At 39.4% G+C, this 22,314-nt stretch overlaps 2 protein-coding genes and 1 pseudogene across 2 annotated transcripts; 2 read left to right on the top strand and 1 right to left on the bottom strand.

Annotated features, from left to right (window-relative positions):
* The first annotated feature begins 1,551 nt into the window (after positions 1-1,551).
* Positions 1,552-9,791, top strand: LOC131394198 (olfactory receptor 7E178-like; annotated as a pseudogene).
* Positions 9,792-13,569: 3,778 nt separating this feature from the next.
* On the top strand, positions 13,570-14,517 carry LOC131394197 (olfactory receptor 7E178-like). Its single transcript, XM_058525429.1, has one exon. The coding sequence runs from the start codon at positions 13,585-13,587 to the stop codon at positions 14,515-14,517; it is 933 nt and encodes a 310-aa protein (XP_058381412.1). The 5' UTR covers positions 13,570-13,584.
* A 1,687-nt stretch (positions 14,518-16,204) lies between these two features.
* LOC131394196 (olfactory receptor 7D4-like) lies at positions 16,205-21,461 on the bottom strand. The gene is made up of 2 exons (XM_058525428.1): positions 20,552-21,461; positions 16,205-16,257 (listed from the first exon to the last, which is right to left on the bottom strand). Exons 1-2 carry the CDS (start codon positions 21,459-21,461, stop codon positions 16,205-16,207), a joined length of 963 nt encoding a protein of 320 aa, XP_058381411.1.
* Positions 21,462-22,314: the final 853 nt, after the last annotated feature.

The raw sequence follows: 22,314 nt of genomic DNA, 5'->3' as shown, positions 1-22,314 counted from the left end.
AGAGGCAATGGATCCAAACTCCTAGGTCATGACCCAGCAGACATACAGCACAGACCAGTGAGTGCCGAGGGAGATGGTGGATGGAGGAGGGACTGTGGAGGATCTTGTTTCCGCATTATAAAGATAGAGAGACAATGGAGATAGCCCGATGGGAGGGCATCAATGTGCAAAGTTTCAGCTCAAGGCCAATGAAGTTTATGTTCTTCTTTCAGGTGGGGATTGCAGAACTCTCATCCAGAATTCCGCTCTCTTCCATCATTATTTCTAGCTTCCATAGTCATCGCCCACACCAGAGCAGGAAATGGATCTCTTCAAACTATCCCCTAAGCACTCTAAAATGATCATGAACGTGATGATTATGATCACGATGGTGATGAGGTGAATAACCACAATATTGTGAAACTTTATTGAGAGTTTCCTGAGGCAGGCTTCAAGCTATGTGCTATGTAGCATTTTAGTTTTCATCTGCATAATTACCCCTCATGATATAGGTGTACACATTATCATTATATTACAGCTGAGGAAATGAGTACAGTATTCTTATTTAATTTTTACCAGGTCCTGGTGTAAAAAGGGGTGAAGTCAGGTTTGGATCTGAGCAGTGAGATTCTATTCACAGGGCACAGGACAATGCCTTTCCATACAATTTAGTTTCATATGGCTACTGAGCCCTTGAAACGTGGCTAGACCAAATTGAGATGTGCTGTCAGTATAAAATACCAGATTTTCAAGAAGTACAATAAAAGAATGTAAAATATCTCAATTTTGTATATTGGTGAAATTATAATATTATTGGTGTAGTGGGTTAAATAAAATGTCAAAATTAAAAAAATCCCCAAGCAACCTACTCAACCTCTCCTTTCTCTTTCTACACCACTCCAGGCAGAATGCTTGCGGGTAAATTACTGAGTCTCATTCATTTCTGATTCCCAAGCACCTGCACTGTGGTTGGCAAAGGCAACCAAAACAATAAAGCTCTGTTAAATATTGATAACCCTTCATTAGTTCACAGGAGCAGAGCACAGTCAATATGGCTTCCACAAACAATATGGCTTCCAGCTTTCCAACATGGGCTTTCATCCCTTCCAGGGATGTCCTCTATGACTATAGAAATGAATGAGATTGGTAATTTCCCTCCAAGGACTCTTCCCAGAGTGACAAATTAATCAAATCTGAGAAGGTGAACACTTTGGAACCTCTGATCTGTAGCCAAGTTGGCCATAAGTTGTGGGTAACCTGGGAACCTACTACTTATGACTGGCATCTGAAATGGGTGCAGTCTTGTGGGATCTGAAACTCCAGGCAAATAGTGTCAGAAGTGAATTAAATTATAGGATACTCAGCTGGTGTTGTGGAGAATTGCTTGATGTGGGGAAAAAAACCCCACATTTGGTGACCAGAAGTGTCAGAAGTGAAGTTTTCTGTCTAAGAGCAAAGAAGATAGAACAAGAGGTGAAAAACTTGGTAGGTTTTTCCTAGACAGTGTCAAAGACTTAATTTAATTTTAATTTAGCCAGAATGTCCATGCCCACTATGTGATTTTTGAGGGCAATGGGTACTCTTGCAATGGGGAATTCAGGCAAGACAATAGTTCCAATGGCAAAGGTAAGGTATACATGTTTGTTGTCTATTTTTATGTTCAAGTACCTCCCTAAGATTATAGAGGGTATCCTGTTTAAATTTGGGGGGATCTCCTGCTATTACTGTAATTTGAGCCCCAGTATCGATTGAGGACATGAAGGTTTGCCAATCGGTGCATTTCAGCACATATTAAAGTTAATTCAAAACCTAGGTTGAAGAGAGTCAAAAACTAATTGGCATCCTTTCATTTTTCGTTCTTTAAAATCTTTTAGTGAATTTTGGAGCTCCAACTGGATAAAATTGTGTACCTCTGTTTCAGTTTTTTGTTTCCTCCATCATATCCAGGTTTCTTTTTTCTCTTCTTTTCCTCTTTTTACTTATTTATCACTGGATATACTTCAAAGGAGGTCCTCTCTATCCTGCTTGTATTTACAAATCTCTTTTTTCCAGAGAGCCCCAAATCAGTATCTTCAGGGTTAGGGACCTCCTCCATGAAAATAGTTATTTAATAGGGTTTATATACCCTGTGGTTAAATCAGGTTTGAATTAACCCTTTCACTGTGGTACGGGGTGCCATGCGTGTTTCTCCCTATAATCTTGAGGATCTGGATCTTTGTTGTAACAAAGGCATGGGGCAACAGTAGCAACAAAGATATTTAAAGGTTCTGGTCTGTTTTTAGAATCCAGACCTCAGCATGACACAAAATGGCTCCTTTTCTTCTTCTTTTTCCTCTTCCTTTTCCTCCTCCTCCGTCTTCTCTCTCTTTCTCTCTCTCTCTCTCTCTCTCTCCCTCCTAATGACCGCTTTTTCATGAGCAACCACCCCATGGACTTATATCTTGCTCAGAGTATACTCTTTCTCCTGAGCTCCCACAAGGACCAATGCCTGGTTGAAACACACAACCAATCAGGGTAAGAATCTTTCCCCTGACCCTAGCATCAGTCACAGCTTCATTCTAAGATGTACAGATAGGTCTGGGCTGAGACACAGGACCCAGGGCTGCATTAAAGAAGGACCCAATCCCACACTCTAGTCTCTAATAGCTAAGTAAATATGGCAACATCTAAATTAGATAAGTTAGATCTATAAGAGAGGATTGGAAGGACTCAACAAATGCAGCACAGTTGAACGTGCAAGCTTCTAGCAGGCAGTAGCTCAAAGTGCATGCTTGTCATCAGGAAGCAGAGCCAGGGAGCAAGCCAGAGCAAGAGAAGAAAGACCTCTGAAGGTGGTGGTCATTGTCTCAGTGTCCTACTTGCTGCATCAAGTGTAGTGGACACTCTGCAGAAATAGGATGGACTTCCACTCAAAATTTGGCTTGGATGTTGAGGCTGATAATGCCACACACATAAGAGGGTGTAAAAAGTTTTATTCCTCATATAAAGATCTCCCAGTCTAGAGAGAGCATAGCGTGTCTTCTAAGGTGGCCTGAAATGACTAGATAGTTCAAGAGAAGTGGCTGGCTTGGGGTTTTTATTGTGGTTATGGTGTGGGTTCGCAATGAGAGTTCCTGCATATATGCATGGGCTTGTGAGGTTTGAATCTCTCGCTGTTGCCTAAGGAGGAAAGACCTAGACTTTCTTTTTTTTTTAATTGAGATATAATTGACTTATTATATTCCTTTCAAGTGTACAACATAATGATTCAGTATTTATATATATTGTGAAATGATCATCACAATACGTCTAGTTAACATCTATCACCAAACGTAGTCACAAATTTTTTTCTTGTGATGAGAGCTTTTAAGATCTACTCTCTTAGCAACTTTCAAATATGCAATACAGTATTATTAACTATTGTCCATAATTTTACATGTATATTACATCCCCATGACATTTATATTATAACTGGAGGACCCAGGCTTTTTTACCAGCTAGCCCAAATGTTGGGCAGAAAGGGAAGAGAGAGAGGTTTGCTTTAAAAACTGTTAGCAGCCAAAAATCACACACAAAAAATGGAGTCAGACACTTTATAACATGGTTCTTATAGATTGTTTATAAATATTCCAAGTCAAGGAAATTAATTGTCCTGCATTTGGATAATATAAAGTACATTTGAGTGCTTACTAGTGTCCTTTAATTAAAACAATTTTTTCTCTAAGGGAGAGGATATTTCTTATTCTTTTTTTCCTTCAAAGGAGGGAGCTGCTATGTTAGTGTGTATATGGGTTTTTTAAATCTCTAAATATCCTTGCTAATTTCTTTAGCCCAGTCTTTCCAAAGTGGATGAATATAGAAACAGGTGAATGGAACAAAATCCAATGAGAAAAGATTTCTAAGAAGGTGTTTGCCACAACTGAGAAATATTGCTAAAGGGGTATGATCCTCAAGCATGAATACTTGATTTATGAATTGCGTGAATCCAAAATATAGACAGACTGATGGGTAGCTGTATACCTGTTTCCTTTATATCTACTCTCATTTATTTTCCAAAAGGTGTCTCTTCTATGTGGAACCGCAGAATCTCACAGGTGTCTTGGAATTTATCCTCCTGGGGCTCTTGGATGATCCAGAATTGCGGCTTCTAATCTTTGGCCTGTTCCTATCTACATACTTAGAAACGATGCTAGGGAATCTGTTGATCATCCTGGCTGTCAGCTCTGACTCACACCTCCACACCCCCATGTACTTCTTCCTCTCCATTCTATCCACTGCTGACATCGGTTTTACTTCTACCGTGGTCATAATGGTTTTGGACATTTTAACTCATAGCACAGTCATCTCCTATGTGGGCTGCCTGATTCAGTTGTCTTTTTAAAATCTTTTTGGATGTTTGGACAGTGTACTCCTAACTGTGATGGCCTATGATCGATTTGTAGCTATTTGTTAGCCCCTGCACTGCCTGGTCATCATGAACCCACGCCTCTGTAGCTTGCTGGTTCTGGTGTTTTTTTAGATCAGCCTTTTGGTCTCCCAGCTGCACTGCTTAATGGTATTACAACTTACCTTTTGCACAAATGTGGAAATCCCTCATTTCTTCTGTGACCCTCCTGAATTCCTCAAGATTGCCTGTGATGATCCCTCCACCAATAAAATATTACTGTATTTTATTGGTGCCGTTTTTGGTGGTGTTCCAGTCTTAGGGATCCTTTTCTCTTATACATGAATTGTTTCCTCAATTTTGAGAATCCTGTCAACAAGTGGGATGTACAAAGCCTTGTCTACCTGTGGCTCTCACCTGTCAGTTGTTTGCTTATTTTCTGGAGTAGGCCTTGGATTGTACCTCAGTTTGACTGTCTCATATTCTCCCAAGAAGGATGTGGTGGCCTCAGTGATGTACACTGTAGTCACCCCCATGCTGAACCCCTTCATCTATAGCATGAGGAACAGGGGCATCAAGAGAGCCTTGTAGAGGCTCCTCAATGGAACAGACCAGTCTCAATCCCTGGGCCATTTTGTTGTTGTTGTTCTGTGGATTAGAAATGATTGCAAAACCAAGCATCTGGAATTGGCAAACATGCCTCTTTGTTCATATAAATTTAGTAGCTCATGGTTTTCATCTCTCTTGATTTATCATTTCTGAAAATTGCACATCTTTGATGGGATTAAGGGATCCTACGTATGTCAAAATCACTGCGTAATTCAATCCTGTTACATATATGGAATCTTCTGTATTTGTCACCTATGACCCAGACATCCTGTATCTCACATATATATACATATACAATTCTCAACCATTTCACTGCCCATGTCTATTTTCCATAAAACTTTGGCTTTGATCAAATCTATTGATGCAGATTGTGTCAGAGAATGTATGTCACTGCTCCTCAATCTTGACTTCATATTGGAAGCATCTAATGAGATTTAAAAATTCTCAAGCCTAAGGTCCACCACTGTAGATTAATATTTCATTGGACTGGAGAATGAAAAGAGCATGAACAGTTTTAACAGCATTCCAAGTAAATCTAATGCACAGCCAAGTTGGAAAACCATTGAATTTTGTCAGACCTTTTATTCAAAGATGAATTATATGTCTGTAGTCCTTTAGTGTTCACAACCAGATCTTGATGATCTTAAAGTGATCAGAGCTCATAAAGGAGAAGATATGAAAGAACTCGCCATAATAACAGGCGATGTGAATTTTCTCAAATTCCTGGTAATAGTTTTTCACATATCTTCTCCCTCCACATTCTACATATGTGCTGGTTATTAAGCTATTGTTTTTCTGCTCCAAAGTTCCCCTTCTATACTTTAATTTGTGATGCTGGAGTAGTGGGAGGATCTTTAAACTACTGCTCTGATTTTTCCATCTGGTCTTCTTTTTTAGGTTCTTCCAGTAGCAGTCAGTAAAGGTCAACATGCCCTAATAAGCCCAACATTTTCCCCTGTATCCCTTAGCCTATGGCATGGTCGCTTCCTGGAGTTCCATCTTTATGTCACCACCTTTTTCTTTTATGCCTTTCATCTTTCAATAATGATTCAATGAATTATTTTATTAACTTACCATCATTAAAATAACTAGTGTGGTTTCTATTTTCTAGACTGAACACTGACTGATAAATCATACATGGGGAAAAAGGTATACTGTGAGATTTTGTGTTTGGAAGATCACAGAGTGAACTCAGGGGGAAAAAAGGTGATTGTAATAATATGTCTTGATCAAAGTTATACAATTGAGGTTTAAAGTAGTGGTATATTTCCAGTTCCTCTGTGATTCTCATTGTGCCAATAGATCATTATGTTACCTGAGTCATTATGAATAAATTTAACTTTTTATAGTTTTCATTACTCCAGGATAGAAAAGGGCCATGTCCTCAGGTAAAGGGAGAACTCTCTTTTCAGTAGCAACAGCCTCTTTAGGACTCCACTGTGTAACCAGGCTGCCTTGTTTTCTGTCATGATCAATCTGTCTTTGGGTTCTTCCGTCTTCTGAAACATACCTGGGTACTCATGTGCATATCAATCTACATATCAATATTTCCTTTAGAAATGCTACACATAATTTCTGAGGTAGCAATCTGGGCTTTCTGAGAAGCTGTCCAATAACTAGTTTAATTTACTCTGTCTTTTACCACTAAGCTAAATCGCCTACCAACTTCACTGACAATGAACTTGAAACTCAACGTGTGCTTTAACCTGGATGCCAGAGCAAAGATATTATCATTTTCACAAATGAGACCATGAGCAATTAAAGGGCTTGGACTTAATATCCTTTATCTTTGTACTCCTAATCTAGCACAGTGAGGGCAGAGACTAGGCACACCTTTACTTTGTATAATATTGAATAAATTATTCCCTTTTTTATTAGAAAAAGTGAAAATATTTTTAATCCATGTATCCAGCATTTCCCTTCCTCCCTGGACCACTGGACCTTCTGTAGAGTACTCTATAAACTCCTGGGAGAAGAAATGTATCATTGGTTTATTTATATTAGCATGAATTTTCAATAGGATCTATTTTTGCCCATCTAATAGTATGCATAAGATTAAAAGTCACAAATTAAAGGGTAGGTTTGTAAGTTCTACAAATAATAAAGGGAGAAAATTGAGGATAGAAATTTCTCAAATTGACATCTAAAAAGAGAATACAAGAAGATGTTTGTCTTTCATTTTCCTTCAAGAAAATGAATCATAGCAGGAAGAGGGGATTGGGAAAAAACACAAAACAAATCACTCACAAACGTATCTTTGATTTTTATACCATGTCTTCTAAACTTAGTTTGGCAGTGACCTTAATATTTAAAATTTCTCACCATTCACCTCTCCTCTATTCCTTCTCTACACCCCTGTCATTTGATCGTTTGATCTCCCCAAATCTTCCTCTGCCATTGATGCACACACACATAATTAGCATCTTTTCTTTTATGTCCAACTTGATTGGGTACATATTCCAGTTTTCTAAATATGGTTAATGAGAAATCAGTCTCTGAGTTCCTCATAGAGAGAACTCTGAACCAGGAAGATGGCAAAGACAAGATGTAGAGGTTGCAACAGATCATCTCCCACACATCCACCCTTATAAGCCAAAAGCACGTGATATTAAAGACTTCAACACAAAGATTCTAAAGAAAATATACTTAGAGAGAGATGAACCCTCTCTAGTTGAGCAGAAATCAGATGTTTGTTGAATTTGGGCACTGAATATCTATGGCTTGCTCTGACATCGATGGACATCAATGACATCGATGGAAGAATTCTACTGATGTTAGAGAAGCCAGAGAGATTTCTGACTGTATGGCCACAAACAGCATGGCAGGATCTGCAGATGTACCCAAAACAGAGCAAATTCTTCCATGTGCCAGTTCTTCTCCGGGAAATTTTTCTTGAAAAGATAATGGTGTGATGGGTTGGAAATGATGCCGGAAATCAGAAGAATATCTCTGTCATCTTAACCTTCTTAGAGCCAATTGTCCTGATAAAGGGTGAGGCCTCTGTGGTGGATATACTCAAAAATGCTCCCAATTCCCCCTGCCATCTGTATTCACACCCTTGTATATACCCATCTCCTTGAGTGTGGGATGGATGTAATGACTTGCTTCCAATGAATAGAATTTGGAAAAATAGGGGCTTTCCCTTCCAGTATTAAGTGTAGAAAGACTCAGCTTTCATCTTTCCTGCTCTCTCACCAACTGGCTCCAATGGAAGCCGGCTGCCATGTCGTCAGCTGCCTGATGGAGAGGCCCATCTGGCAAAAAACTTAGGGAATTCTCTGACCCTCAAGGAATTGAATCCTATCAACAGGCACGTAAGAGAGCTTGGAATCAGATACTCTTCCAGTCAAGCCTTGACATGACTGCAGCCCTGGCCTACCTTTTAAATGTAGACATCTCTGAGACCACTTGAAGTATTTAAGCAAACTATCAAGTTACCAGATAAATCTGTCAAAATAAACAGTTGTTTAATGTAACAACATACATCTATTGGAGAGGGAAATTAGAACCTTGGCTGTCATTCAAAAAAGCAAAAAACATAAATCTCCAACACATAAAACCCAAAACCCCAAACCAGCACTATAGAGAGGAAAATAAGAAGTTCTCCTCAGAGATGCAAATCTTAACTGAGAATGTAGAAATACTATCAGAATCTTGGTATAGAAGACCTTCTTCTCTCCAAATTACATGATTAATCCGATGGGTTTGCCAATATAAAACTCACATATTGCTTTCTCTAATTTAAAAAAGTGTGTTCAAATTTTATGATAAGATAAGCAACTTGGAATTCAAAAGCGAGGAGCAGAGGTCCTCCTGAGAAGAGGAGGGGCCTAGATCCTTCCTAGTACATTCACTTTTCTCCTTTTCCTCTTCCATTAAATTAGCAAGTCCTCAGAGATTGGGAGAACATGGACCAATTTGGCTAATTATGTGCTATGTGCATTGAGCTCTCAAGGCCGTGATGCTGTAATAATCAGCCTTTGCTTTCCAGCCCCTCAGTTAGCCAGCTCCAGTCCAGTGGGCTCTATACCTGTGTCTCCTCTTCTCAGAGTGGTTGTCTGCACCAGAAAGCCTACAACAGAGTCTGTCATCCTGCCAGTCCTGAGGACATAGCCTCAATCCTCATCTAACTCCAGGTAGGGGAGAGGCAGCCAGCAGGACAAGTGGGGCAGCCAGAGCAGAGAAAAGCAAAACGCAAACACACAGCTCAGAGCCCTATAAGGTTTATATTATTGATTCTGATGGGGATCCTAGAATTCTGATTGAGGTTTCTATTTTCCTCCCACACTGGTTCTGTCTCCCATAGACATCTTCCCCATCAGTGCAGGAAATAGTGCCCTCTAAACTGTCCCCTAAGCACCCAAATGATCATGAAAGTGATGAACACTAATGATAAAAACGATGCGGTAACCAGTGCATCACACACCTTTACCTAGGGATTCCGAGTGCCAGGTGCTGAGCTATGTTTTTTATGTAGCTTGTTATGTTTGATCTGCATTACTGCCCCCAAAAGAGAGAAAGGTGCATTATTCTCATTTTAGAGTTGAGGATAGGAGCACAACATTTTTATGCAGTTTTTATCAGGCCTAGGAATAGAAATGGGGCAAAGTCATGCTTGAATCCAGACAATGAACTCCATTCATTGAGCGCCTAGTGTTCCAGCCAACCCAACCTACGTGTCTCTGCCCTGTTACTCCAGGCAGAAACCGCAGCTCACTGTGCTCTTCCCTTTGGGTTTTCAGGTGACCGCAACAGAGAGCAGGGGGTTAAACCTGATACATCAACTATAGGAAGGATGGCTGAGATCAAGGTGGGGACCACAGAAGGAGTCAGCTCCTGACAATTCTGGACAGATCTCTCTCTTGTCCATGTTCCCGATTTTGCTTCACTGTTCACTTCCTCCTCCATTCTTATAATTTAATCCCTCTTGGTCTCTAAGGGAGACGTAAAGTCAGGATATTAGGTTCCATTCTTAGCCAGGGCACAGAAACCATTAAAAGGTATACCTTGGGAAATTTAGAAGTGACCTCTGGATGTCTGCTTATAGTCTCTGTGGTATAGAGAAAGAAAGTGAACAAGTTCTGTGCATGGGTGTCAGAGACCCACCATTTAATTTTCAATCCATCTGTTTTACTTATTGTCTGTGTGACTCTGAGAAAGTTCTTAGAACTCTGAGTCTCAACATTGTCATCTGAATTGATCTCCAGTTGATATAAGTACATTGAGTAAGAATTAAACAAAATGGGTACTAACTCTGTGAGTGAATATGTGATGCATGCATATAGTAAGGGCAAAGTAAATTTCAGGTATTATCATTATTATCATAGCCTCATCAAGGCTAAGCACCATCTATCCAACTAAATTATCTTGTGATCTGCAGGTTTGGTTTTTCTCTAGATCCTGAGAGAACATTTTATTTTTTTTCTTCTGCAAGTAGATTTTGAATACCTGAAGAGAAACAATTTGTTCTCGTTCATTTCTGACTCCTCAGAGCCTATTGTTGCTTGGCATATAGGAGGCCACCAGAACAGCAACAATTCCAGTGATATATGGAATAGACCCTTCCTTGGTTCTCAGGAACAGAGTATAGTCAATATGGCTTCCACACACTTTCCTGCCTGTACTTTCATTCCTTCCAGTGATGTTATGTAAGATTAGACAAAAAATAAAACTATGCTTACATGTATCTGTGTCACAGGTTTTCTAAGGGACCCATCTTTCTCCATTTAATACCACCTACAACACTATAATTATAAAAAAATTGTGTATATTTTCATAAAAATAAAAAAGAGAGAAAGAGAAAGCAAGTAAATCTTATTGTGTGAACTGAGACACCTGTTAGGATTTCCACTCATTCCATGAATGAATTCCCTGGGACATGATAGCCTTCTGGCTCTCTTCCATATAATAGAATAAAAGATCATTAAAACTTTCTTGGGATTGTGTTTCATCAATAAACCCACTATTCCAATAATGATTCTACTTCTGATTTAAAACCATGAATAGATATTTATGAAGTGAAAACCTCTATGTGACACACATATCCTAGGAATAGATATTATTCTCCCCATTTCTAGGTAACAGGTATCAGCACAGAGAGGAGGAGAGATTGACACACAGTCCACATGTAGTGGGTGAAAGATGTGGGACTCAGACAAGGTCTCCTGATTTCCATCCCAAGGCTCTGTCTTCTTGAACTGAGCAAATGATTGTTTTCTTTTGAAACCTGCTTTAGACACAGATGGGCAAACAGTAGCAAAACCATAGATTCATTCTCTTAGAATTTGGTGAGTTCAGCTGTGAATTACGGGAATGAGTCAAGTGGTTTATAGGGGACTTTAATGAATGAATATTGCAGATCATAGAGTTCTCTACAAATAATGATGCATTTTGTAGCCCATTTTGGAAATCTGAGATGTGGAAATATTATTTCCTGTACAAGATGGGAATTTTCATGTGGATTTATTGTGGAAAAATCATTGTGAAACAGACTTGAGCGATCTTCCTAGTTCTGTACCTTGACAAAAAGAGCATGTAGTTGATTTTGTCTAAATTTTCTATTGGGAAAATAAATGTAGATAATTAATAGTAAAAGTGCAAGTATATTGATTTTTACAAGTCAAACAATTATCTTTCATGCATATATCTTATGGAAATTCTCACTTGCGTGATATGGAGATGGGCACCAGAATTTTATTAGGAATATTATAATAAAAACTTGAAAGGTAAAATGAAGTTCATCTTTCAGGTAACACTATGCATCATTTAAATTGTTTGAAATAGATGTGTGTACTTCACAGACTTAAAATAAAATATTTTGGTAAATGAGAACTTCTCAGGAAACAATATGTGTATTATGACAGTATTTAGGTAAGCTTTCAAGAAAACTGTTCATGAATACATAAATCCATACTGATATAGTGAAACAGTGAAAGGAAAATACATCCACCAAATTCACGTAGTGCTTGCCTTTGGGCAACTGAAGTGCGACAGAATAGGATCATGGAAGGACAGCAAAAAAACCTCAACTTTTATTGGTAATAAATATGAGTTCTAAAGCAAGTATGATTAAATATTTATATGTTTAATATAAGTAGTAGGTAATAATGGTAACAATAATAATACTAGGTAACATTAATGGAGCATTTACTAAGTGCCTGGCAATTGTTCTCTATCCTGGCTGTGTGTTACTGAGACCAAGGGATTTGCACGTAGAGATTTTGATTTAAGTGGTTCTAGGTTGTGACCAGCACATCTGTAAATTTTTAAAGATCAATGGGTAGTTTTAATGACTAACTACCTTTGAGAATGACTGTCTAGCACTTTATCATTATTATTTAATTTGATTTCTTATTGCAACTCAAAAAGGAAGGTTCAATTAATATACCCTTTTTACATATGAGCAAACTATCCAGATGATTGTAATGGTATTCTCTGTTCTTTTCACATTTGCATTTTTCTCAAATTAAAATATTTTTGACATGCCAGGAGAAATGAAGACCTGATTGCTTTCTGGTCACTGAATTTAGGAGAAACGCAATACCTCTTATAAGGAAGGATTGACTTAAAAAACTCTTAAGCTGGGATAAGCAGGCCAACTTAAGGTTTCAGGCCTGGACTTGGTTCTAAATTTCTCAACTATTCCTAAAAGATTGGGTTTGAGGAGAAAACAATCCTTCACAAACGTTTAGGATTAGAAACATATTTAAGATGTTTTACTAAGCCACTACAAACAAAAACAGCAAAAAGTGAACTTAACCTCAAATATTTCACTGAGATTGCATAGCACTGATAGAAAAAAACCTGGCAAAAAAATGAAAAATAGATACAGAGTGTTCATCAGAAGGTAATTTTGTTTAATCATGGTGCATTGTAAATTAATGCCACCTTTGGGATCAGCAAAGCTATGTGATTTTGTGCATTTACCAAAAAAAATTTATCAAAATGTTAAGTCCACCAAGGCCAAATGCTTACATATTTGAGTTATATTTGAAAACACTATCACTAGACAATCCATACATTTCAGTGAATGCTTATATCCATGGACCACGTATGTCATATAATTAAATAAAGATGAAAACCCAAGAAGATAATTGGTGTATAAAAATGCTATCTGATTATGAACATTTTATTTTAATTTAGAATCCAGCTAATGGAGTTTTAGCTCTTCTAGGGCAACATTCCAAATCAAGGGAATTTCTTACACTGCATTTGGATAAGACAAAGTACATTTGACTGCTTTTTAGTGTCCTTTAATTAGCATATTTTTTTGAAGTGAGAAGGATATTTCCTATTCCATATTTTTCCTTTAAAAGTAAGGGGCAGATATTTTACTGTGTTTATGGATTTGGTATCTCAAAATGTCTTTGTTTATCTAATAATCTTTGGCCTGGTGGCTCTAAAGTAGGTGTATATAGAAACAGGTGACTAGCGAAGACATCAGTAGGGAATGAGTTTTAAAAAGAGTTCACAACTGAGAAATATTGCTGAAGGCAATGGGGTGTAAGGTCCTCAAGTGTGAATAGTTTAGTTGTGAATTGCTTGAATCCAAAATATGAACATTCAGCTGAGAGCCTCTACTCTTGTTTTGTTTATTCAACACTCTCTTCTTTTTCAAAAGGTGTCCCATCCACATGAAACCACAGAATCTAACAAGTGTCTCAGAATTTCTCCTCCTGGGCCTCTCAGATGATCCAAAATTGCAGCCCTTCCTCTTTGGTCTGTTTCTGACCATGTACCTGGTCACTGTGCTTGGGAACCTGCTCATCATCCTGACTGTCAGCTCTGACTCTCACCTCCACACCTCCATGTACTTCTTCCTCTTCAATCTGTGCTTGGCTGACACCAGTTTCAGCACCACTACAGTCCCTAAGATGCTGGTGAACCTCCAGACACACAGCAAATCCATCAGCTATGCAGACTGCCTAACTCAGATGTACTTTTTTTTTCTTTTTGGATGTTGGGACAATTTACTCCTGGCTGTGATGGCCTATGACCGGTTGGTGGCTATTTGTCACCCCTTGCACTACCCGGTCATCATGAACGCCCACTTCTGTGGCACGTTGGTCCTGGTGTCGTTTTTCCTCAGCCTTTTGGACTCCCAGCTGTATTGCTTGATGTTGTCACAACTTACCTTCTGCAGAAAGGTGGAAATTCCTCATTTCTTTTGTGATGCCCCCCAACTCCTCAAGCTTGCCTGTTCTGACACCTCCACTAATAACATAGGAATCTATTTTCTTGGTGCCATCTTTGGTGGTGTTCCACTCACAGGGATCCTTTACTCTTATACTCGAATTATTTCTTCCATCCTGAGAGTCTCATCATTAGGTGGGAAGTACAAAGCCTTCTCCACCTGTGGCTCTCACCTGTCAGTTGTTTGCTTATTTTATGGAACAGGCCTTGGAGTGTACCTCAGTTCCACTGTCTCATCTTCCCCGAGAAAGGATGCAGTGGCCTCGGTGATGTACACTGTGGTCACCCCTATGCTGAACCCCTTCATTTACAGCCTGAGGAACTCAGACATCAAGAATGCCTTGTGGAGGATTGTCAGCAGAATAGCAGAATAGCTTAATGTCAATACCTGTGCTATTTTTGGTTCATAGGACTGGAAAATGCTGCAAAATCAAACACGTGCAACAAGACGTTCTGACTCTGCAGTCACATAGTATATATATACCCATATGGCTCCCCTGCTTTCTTTGTACAGAATTTTCTCTCTCAGCATAGCTTTAACAGAATTGGGAGATTATCTTGGACTCCTCGCTTAAGTCATAGCCCCTCCAGGATTGTGCATAGTACATCAGTATACCGTTCTCACTTTCTTTAAGCATTACCCAGGATTCTTGTTCATGAGCAGTCTGGTTTCTACCATTGCAAAATAATCATGGCTCTCTCTTTCTTATTATTTATTGTTTCTATATTCATACCATGATTTTTTCCTATGTGTTAGGAGGATCTAAACCCTACCTTAAGGACCAAGACGTCTACAATATTTTTGCTCCTTAATGATCTCAGTCAGATTCTTGAGCAAGTAGGGTGACTATTTAATTTCCTGTCCAAAGCAGGGCAGTATTTTGAAATTGAAATGGGACACTATTAATACTGAGTATAAATAAGTATTTATCAACTAGAACTTTCCTAGGAGAATTAGGATGTATGATTCCCAAGGAGAAAATGCAAGTGGACAACCAGAGCAAAGGCAACTCCCAATTTTTCTGATAATTCTCCTTTCCATTTCACCTAACATCTCCTCAGTTGCATTACATAGCCAGACACAAAAGCATAAATACTGTATGATTCCACTCATATGAGGTCCTTAGAGGAGTCATATTCATAGAGACAGAGAGTATAATGGTGGGTGCCAGGGGCTGGGGGACGGAGATGAGGAGTTAGTATCTAATGGGGACAGAGTTTCAGTTTTGCAAGATGAAAACAGTTCTGAAGATAAAGGTGGTGATGTTTGCACAACAATGTGAATGTACTTAATGCGACAGAACTGTACACTTAGAAATGGTTAAGATGGTAAATTTTATGTTATTTTACCAGAATAAAAAAAATGGTCTCCTGTGAGGAATGAGGGACATATTGCTCCAAATTTTGGGTGTGTTACTCAGCCCTCGGCAATCAGCCCATATAGGGACCTGTCTCAGCTGCAGAGAGCCACTTAACCGAGGTCATGCCTTCTTCCTGGGGCAGCCCACATCTAAAGACTCTTTGAAGCAGGGGTGTAAACATTTGGCCCCTTTGCCCTAATTCCAGCCAACTCCATGGGATTAGCCTAGCTCCAGAGTTCCCTGGTGGTGTACGGAGGCATTTGATGGGCTGCAACTTGGCTTGCCTTTTCCACTTCCCTTCCTTGCTACAAAGGGTTTGCCAAACTGTAAAGTCTGAGGGAAGAGTCCCTGCAAGAGTACCCTCACTTCAGAAATCAGCCACTATTTTAGGGGTCCCCTGGGCCATCCTCACTTCAGACCAGTTGGCTACAAATTTGGGGAGTCCCTCACATTCAATAATTCACTGTAATAATCCAAACCGAGGCGACTCCCTCAGGTTCAATAAAACAACAGAATGACTTACAGAACTCTGGAAAGCATTATACTTGTGATGACAGTTTTATTATAGCAAAAGGATACAAATTAGAACCAGCCAAAGGAAGATACATGTGGGGCATACAAGTATTGATGGGTTCCATCTGTAAAACTTCTCGTCTTCTCCTCATGGAATCCAGACCCCAGACCCATTACCTCCTCCTGGCTACAATGTATGGCAATACTCCAAGAGTATGGCCAACCAGTAGCTCACCTGAGCTTCAGTGTCCAGAATTTTTATTTAGGCTTCCTTACATAGACATGATTAGTTGTGTTATTGCCCATTTGGTTGAACTCAATTTCCAAGGCTGATATCACTTTTCCCAAAGCTCCAGCCATTTAATCACAGGATTGGACTTTTAGGCATGGCCACCCCCATCCTGAGTCATCTCATTAGCATAAACTATCAGGAATGGTCCCTGGGTGAGGGAGGACACCATAAATAACCAATTCCTCCTATCACTAGGGAAAATTCAGAAGTTAAAGGTTACCTTCCAGGAGCTGGGGCAAAGGCCATATCTCTTTAGGTGAGGATGAATTCCTTTCTACACGTCTACCTTTCCACAGGTGTTGATGCCAGGAGCATTGCTTGGTAAACATCCTGCATACTAATCACTGTCTCAGACTCTACTTCCCAAGGAACTCAACTTGGGACACCTCGTTACTAATAAAATTAATTCAAGAAGATTTTAAAGACGGTTCCAAGGTAGTTCTTTTAATAGTTAGCATTGTTCTGTGAATTACAAACCTAATGCTGGGATCTGTGATGGGAAAATTCAAAGAGAGGAAATGAAGAACACGAATTTGGGGGCAGCAGGGTGGTCCAAATAGAAAATCTTAATGAATCTGGAAATCCAAACTCAGAGATGTTTTATTGAAAGGGAGTGTAGAGTTTGAAATAATAAGGTAACATACATATCTGCATGTGCATTATACTTCAAAAATGTTTATTTAAAAATATTATACCCTACAGTGTAAATAAAATATGATTTAAGAATAGTAATTTATTTGGCCTCTGTCATCCTCCTGAAGTTTCTCCTCCTCAAATTTCTAGAGCCAATGGTCCAATCATAAGTACCCTCCCTCCTTAATTTTGTGACAACTTTGACCAAGACCCCTTGATTCTTTTGTCCATTAGATTTTGAAGGCATTGAGCATAGGGACGACCTTAGTGTTTAATACTGAGGTTATTCTTGCCCTTCTGGAAAGAAGAGGTTTATGAGGAACTGAGGAACATTCCAAATCTTGTCCATTAGAATAAAGGGATACAGAGACAGGTGACACTAACGAGTGGAAGGTGCTTTAACTGCATCCTGGCAGACATACTACTTAACTCTCTTCTTGTTTCCACTGTCCAAATTCACTAGCATATGGCTATTTAGATTTTCAGGTGAGAGAGCTACTCCCTTCCAGGTCACTCAGGTCCCCCAAATTTTGTCATTTTAGATCCTCATTTCTCTTTTTTTTGAAAGCAATTAAATTATCTGAACAGCCTTGCCTCAGTTATATGATTTGCTTTTCTGATTCTTCAAAAAGAGTTTATATAAAATTTCACTTTTGCAAGAGAGTTCTAAGTGGCTTTTCAATATTCAGTTTCTCCCCACTTATGTGGCAACCAGATTGACTTTTTACATGCAAACAAAACATGATTTCTCTGCTTGAAATCTTCCAGTCATTTTCTGTTACTCCTAGAATGAAATGTGAACTCCTTGCCAGGGTCTATAAGATCTTACTTATTTAGTCTTTCGTTTCCCTTTCCAGCTTCCTCATTAGTTCATTCCTGGACCACCACCATCAGCATCACCTGGGAACTTATAAATGCAGATTATCAAGCCCACCCCAGACCTGCTGAATCAGTACTTCTGCAGCTGGAACCCAACTATCTGTATTTTAACAAGCCCATGAAGCGGTTCCATTGCTAAGTTTGAGAACCACTTGTCTAGACACACTGGATTTCTTGTAGTTCTTCAAATAGACCACGTTCTTTTCAGCTTATAGACCATTACACTTTTCTCTCTGCCTAGAATTTTCTTTTGCTTTCCTATTCAACTTTTCACCTAAATATCAGCACTTAATAATGCCTTCCCTGACTACCTACCTAAATTCTCCTAATGTGCTCTCCATCAAATTAGTCTCTGTTCCTCTTTCATTATCATTACCTTCTGAGTGAACTCACACATTTTGAGCATTATGAAGGACAGTCTTTACACCAGGCTGCCTCAGCTATTCTGTTCCAAATTAAACTGTTGCATCAAAAAAGTGAGTTTTGCTGCTCTTTCAGTTTGAAGTCCTTTGTGAGTTGTGATATCATCATCTTAAAAAGGTAAGACATCGGGCCATTTCATTGCTGAAACAATACTTTGGCATAAATTTGTTATGAAGTCTGCAAAGTCATTGATTGTACTAAAGGAAAATTGCACCATAGTCCAATAGGTAAGTAAGACTTTATTCAAGACTACCACAATAGGAGTCAAGACTATTGCAGTAAGGGAGAGAGAGGTTGAGCTCACCTCCACTGAAACAAAAGATGGGAGGATTTTTAAAGCTAGGGTGAGGTGATGGAAAAGTACTGGAAGATGGTAGCTGGGAGGTTGGTTGATGTGACTAGACCACCTGTGTTTGCTAATCTCTGCTTATTGACTTTAGGCTCCTACGCTCTCACAGAAGCTGGGAGATAGGGACACTACCTTTCTTGTTTAGATTTCAAAGGGATGGCTCCTCGGGTCTTTAAGAAAGACATTCCTGGGTTGTAAAATTGACAAGAGGGTGGGAGAAGATTTATCTACATTTCAAAGGGATAGAGACAGAATTTGCAATGACAGGTTTCTAAAGTAAATGCTCTAAGAAAAGAGAGGTCAGGGGTCTATAGTCAGGACAAAACCTGTTTAAAGATTAGTCAAGCTGAGGGGAATGTTAAGGCAGTCTTAGTCAATGGCTATCCAACATTTCCACTGTTGTTACAACTTTGAAATTCTTAAGTTTTTGAATATTGCCTTGTTGGCTAAACTCCATACTAAAGCAGAATTTTTAAATTATGTTTACAAGTATCTTAAGTTTTTAACTCAAATGGCAGCATTAATTGTTAGAGGCAAGGTAGATGATTGAGCAACAAATCCAGAATGGCAACTGGGGTCCAGGACCCACAGGGGTCTGTGGTGGTGGTGACAGATCATAGATGAGCGGACGTAAAGAGTATTGTTTGACTTAGATGACCAAAAATATTGAAAGCAATTCAACAAAAGTCAGATGTCAGCTACCACAATGGAAAATCATGATTCTTCTCCCAGTTTCCAAAGCCAAGCCTGTTTTTAGATCAAAGCCTAGAGATTAAAGGGGAGGTGGACGCCCCTCTTAGAAGCCTATTATATGCTTCTTCAAAATGGTAATCTCCCTCGAGGACTCCACTTGGCAGCAAGCAGATTCCATCAGACTCCTTCTATCCTGGAGTGAGCAATGATTCATGATTACCAAGATGCATATTTACGCATTTGTGTTTGCCTTTTCCGCCTACAGTGTTTTTGCAAGCACCATCCTCCAAAGACACATTATCCAATTTCTTTATGGTGAAGAATATATGAAAATAAACACTTATCAAGAGATCCCCTGGTCCTCACGTATTCTGCATCACCTGAAGCTGTTCACCCTCACATACCCAGAGGGTGGCAAATCTGTGATTCGATTCTTGCTCTCCTGAATTGTAATCTAGTGCTCTGTCCTGACAACATAGTTAAAGATATGTCCCCTTTCAGCCAGATTTTGTCATTGTCGGACTTCTTTGTTTGGGCCTTGGTGAATTCACCTGCAAAATGAAGCAACTAGGTCGAAAAACATCTTATAATTCTAATACTCTGGACCTGTGGTTTTTCTATCTCTAGTAATACATTTTCATATCTTACTTTGGAAATGCACTAAACAAACATATGGAGAAAAGTTCAACCGCACTAATCACCAAATAAGTAATTTATCCATCAGCATATTTTCTGTTTGGACATATAATGTGATCTGATAAATTCTAAGATCCAGGATTTATGCTCTATGAGCACAACAATTTTTGTCCGTTGTCTTTTTTTCCCCTTCACTGCTGTATTCCAGAACAGCCACAACAGCCTGGCACACCAAAAGTGCTCAGTGAATATTGTCAGATGAATTTGATGAGAACTAGCAATGGTTATCAATAGAATGTAACGTTTCATAATTCTTGTTCAACTATTCTGAGTCAGTACTTGAAGTGGCTGGAATCGACCTGCAAGACTGGAAATCCAAGCTGAGTTGTAGTAATGGATAAGCAAAAGGAGGGATGAAGAGAGCAGAACTGAGACTAACAGAGGAGTCACCATAAGAGGTTAAGACAAAGTACTCTCAAGGCAATGCTGACCAAAATCACTATGGAGGTGTGTGACGAGCAAAATTCCATGTGACTAAGAGGCAGGATTTCTTTAGCCAACTGCTGCTGCCACGGTCAGCTCAAAAATACAAGATGGGTGTTCTCATAACTGAACAAAGAATGTTCTACTGAGAACTTTTTGTACAGCCCTCTTAATGTCGCTGTTCCGCAGGCTGTAGATGAAGGGATTCAGCATTGGGGTGACCACAGTGTACATCACTGAGACAGTCATGCCCCTCCAGGAAGATGCATCAGGACTGAGATACACACCCAGGCCTGTCCCATAGAATAAAGAAACCACAGACAGGTGAGATGCACAGGTAGAAAATGCTTTATATTTCCCATCAGCTGATGGGATTCTCAAGATTGAGGAGACAATTCGAGTATAGGAGAAAAGAATGCCTGAGAAGGGAGCAATGCCAAGAAAGCCAGTCACCATATACAGCAGGATGTGATTGACAAGTGTGTCTGAGCAGGCAAGCATGAGAGCCTGAGCAAGTTCACAGTAAAAGTGTGGAATTACCCAATTGGTACAGAAGGAAAGTCTCAACATCAACAGACTCTGGATCAGGGAGTATGACAAGCTGATGAACGAGGACACAAGAACCAGCAGGCCACATAAGCTGGGGTTCATGATGACTGGGTAGTGCAATGGGTGACAGATGGCCACAAACCGGTCATAAGCCATCACAGTGAGTAGAAAAGTGTCCATACCTCCAAAAACCATAAAAAAATACATCTGGGTGATACAGCCTGCATAGCTGATGGATTTGCTCCGTGTCTGGATGTTCAGCAGCATCTTTGGGACAGTGGTGGAGGTGAAACAGATGTCAGCAAAGGATAAGTTGGACAGGAAGAAGTACATAGGGGTGTGGAGGTGGGAGTTAGAGCTGATGGCCAGGATGATGAGCAGATTCCCGAGCACGGTGACCACAAACATGGAGAGGAACAACCCAAATAGGATAGGCTGATGCTCTGGGTCTTGCGAAAATCCCAGGAGTAAAAATTCTGAAACACTTGTTTGATTTCCTGGTTCCATGTTTCTGATACATCAGCTAGACGATTGATGAAGGAAAAGAACATGAAATAGACACTGGACAGACTCTAGAGTCTCTCTACTTTTTTTTACTTCTTGAAGTGAAGGATTGGGCATAAACACCTTAACATGACAAAATTTAGGAATCTTTCATTCTGTTGTTATATGCAACATTTCATGATTTAACTCAACCTCTGCCCATTTGCCTCTGGGACATTCATCCACCCTCTTTATTTCTGGCTTAGAATCGTAAAATCTAAAAAGTTAAGAGCAACTTTGAAGCTTAGAGATAAAATAGTCCATTCTCCCTCTAACACAAACGTGGAATGTGAAGTCCAGTGAAGCTCAATAACTTGATTTGAGTTATCTGCCTTGTCTGGGACTCAGAGAAGTGTCAGACATTCATGTCTCAGAGGTGATAAAATTTGAGAGAGTATCTCAAATAGCTGGACAGAGTATTACAGGATGAATAGAATGTAGGTTTATTTCTCAAGGAGAAAAAAAAAAAAGAAAGATAGAGAAAGAGAATTTTTTCACCAAATAATAAACCGCATTGATAAGCGCTTAATATTTCCTTTACCAGGTACCATCAGCATCCTGTAGGAACAGGGCCAGATGTTTCCTGGACACTTTCCATTTAACAAAATGCTCTTCATCTGTGAATTTTAGAGACTGATTAAACTGTCCAAGGAAAGTGTGATTATCAAGACCTAAACCACTTGAGTACTGTAATTTGAGATACTACATGGGTTAAAAACAGAATTTTGAGTAAAATCCTCTATGGTGCTCATTAAATACTGGAGGGAGAGAAAAATTGCACCAGGGTGTTTACATATGAGCCTGAAAAGGTGAGGGT

This window comes from Diceros bicornis, chromosome 30 (genome assembly GCF_020826845.1).
Source record: "Diceros bicornis minor isolate mBicDic1 chromosome 30, mDicBic1.mat.cur, whole genome shotgun sequence".
In the NCBI taxonomy this organism is placed as follows: Eukaryota; Metazoa; Chordata; class Mammalia; order Perissodactyla; family Rhinocerotidae; genus Diceros; species Diceros bicornis.
The sequence above is the reverse complement of the archived record's forward strand: the minus strand, read 5'-3'. Positions and strand labels throughout refer to the sequence as shown.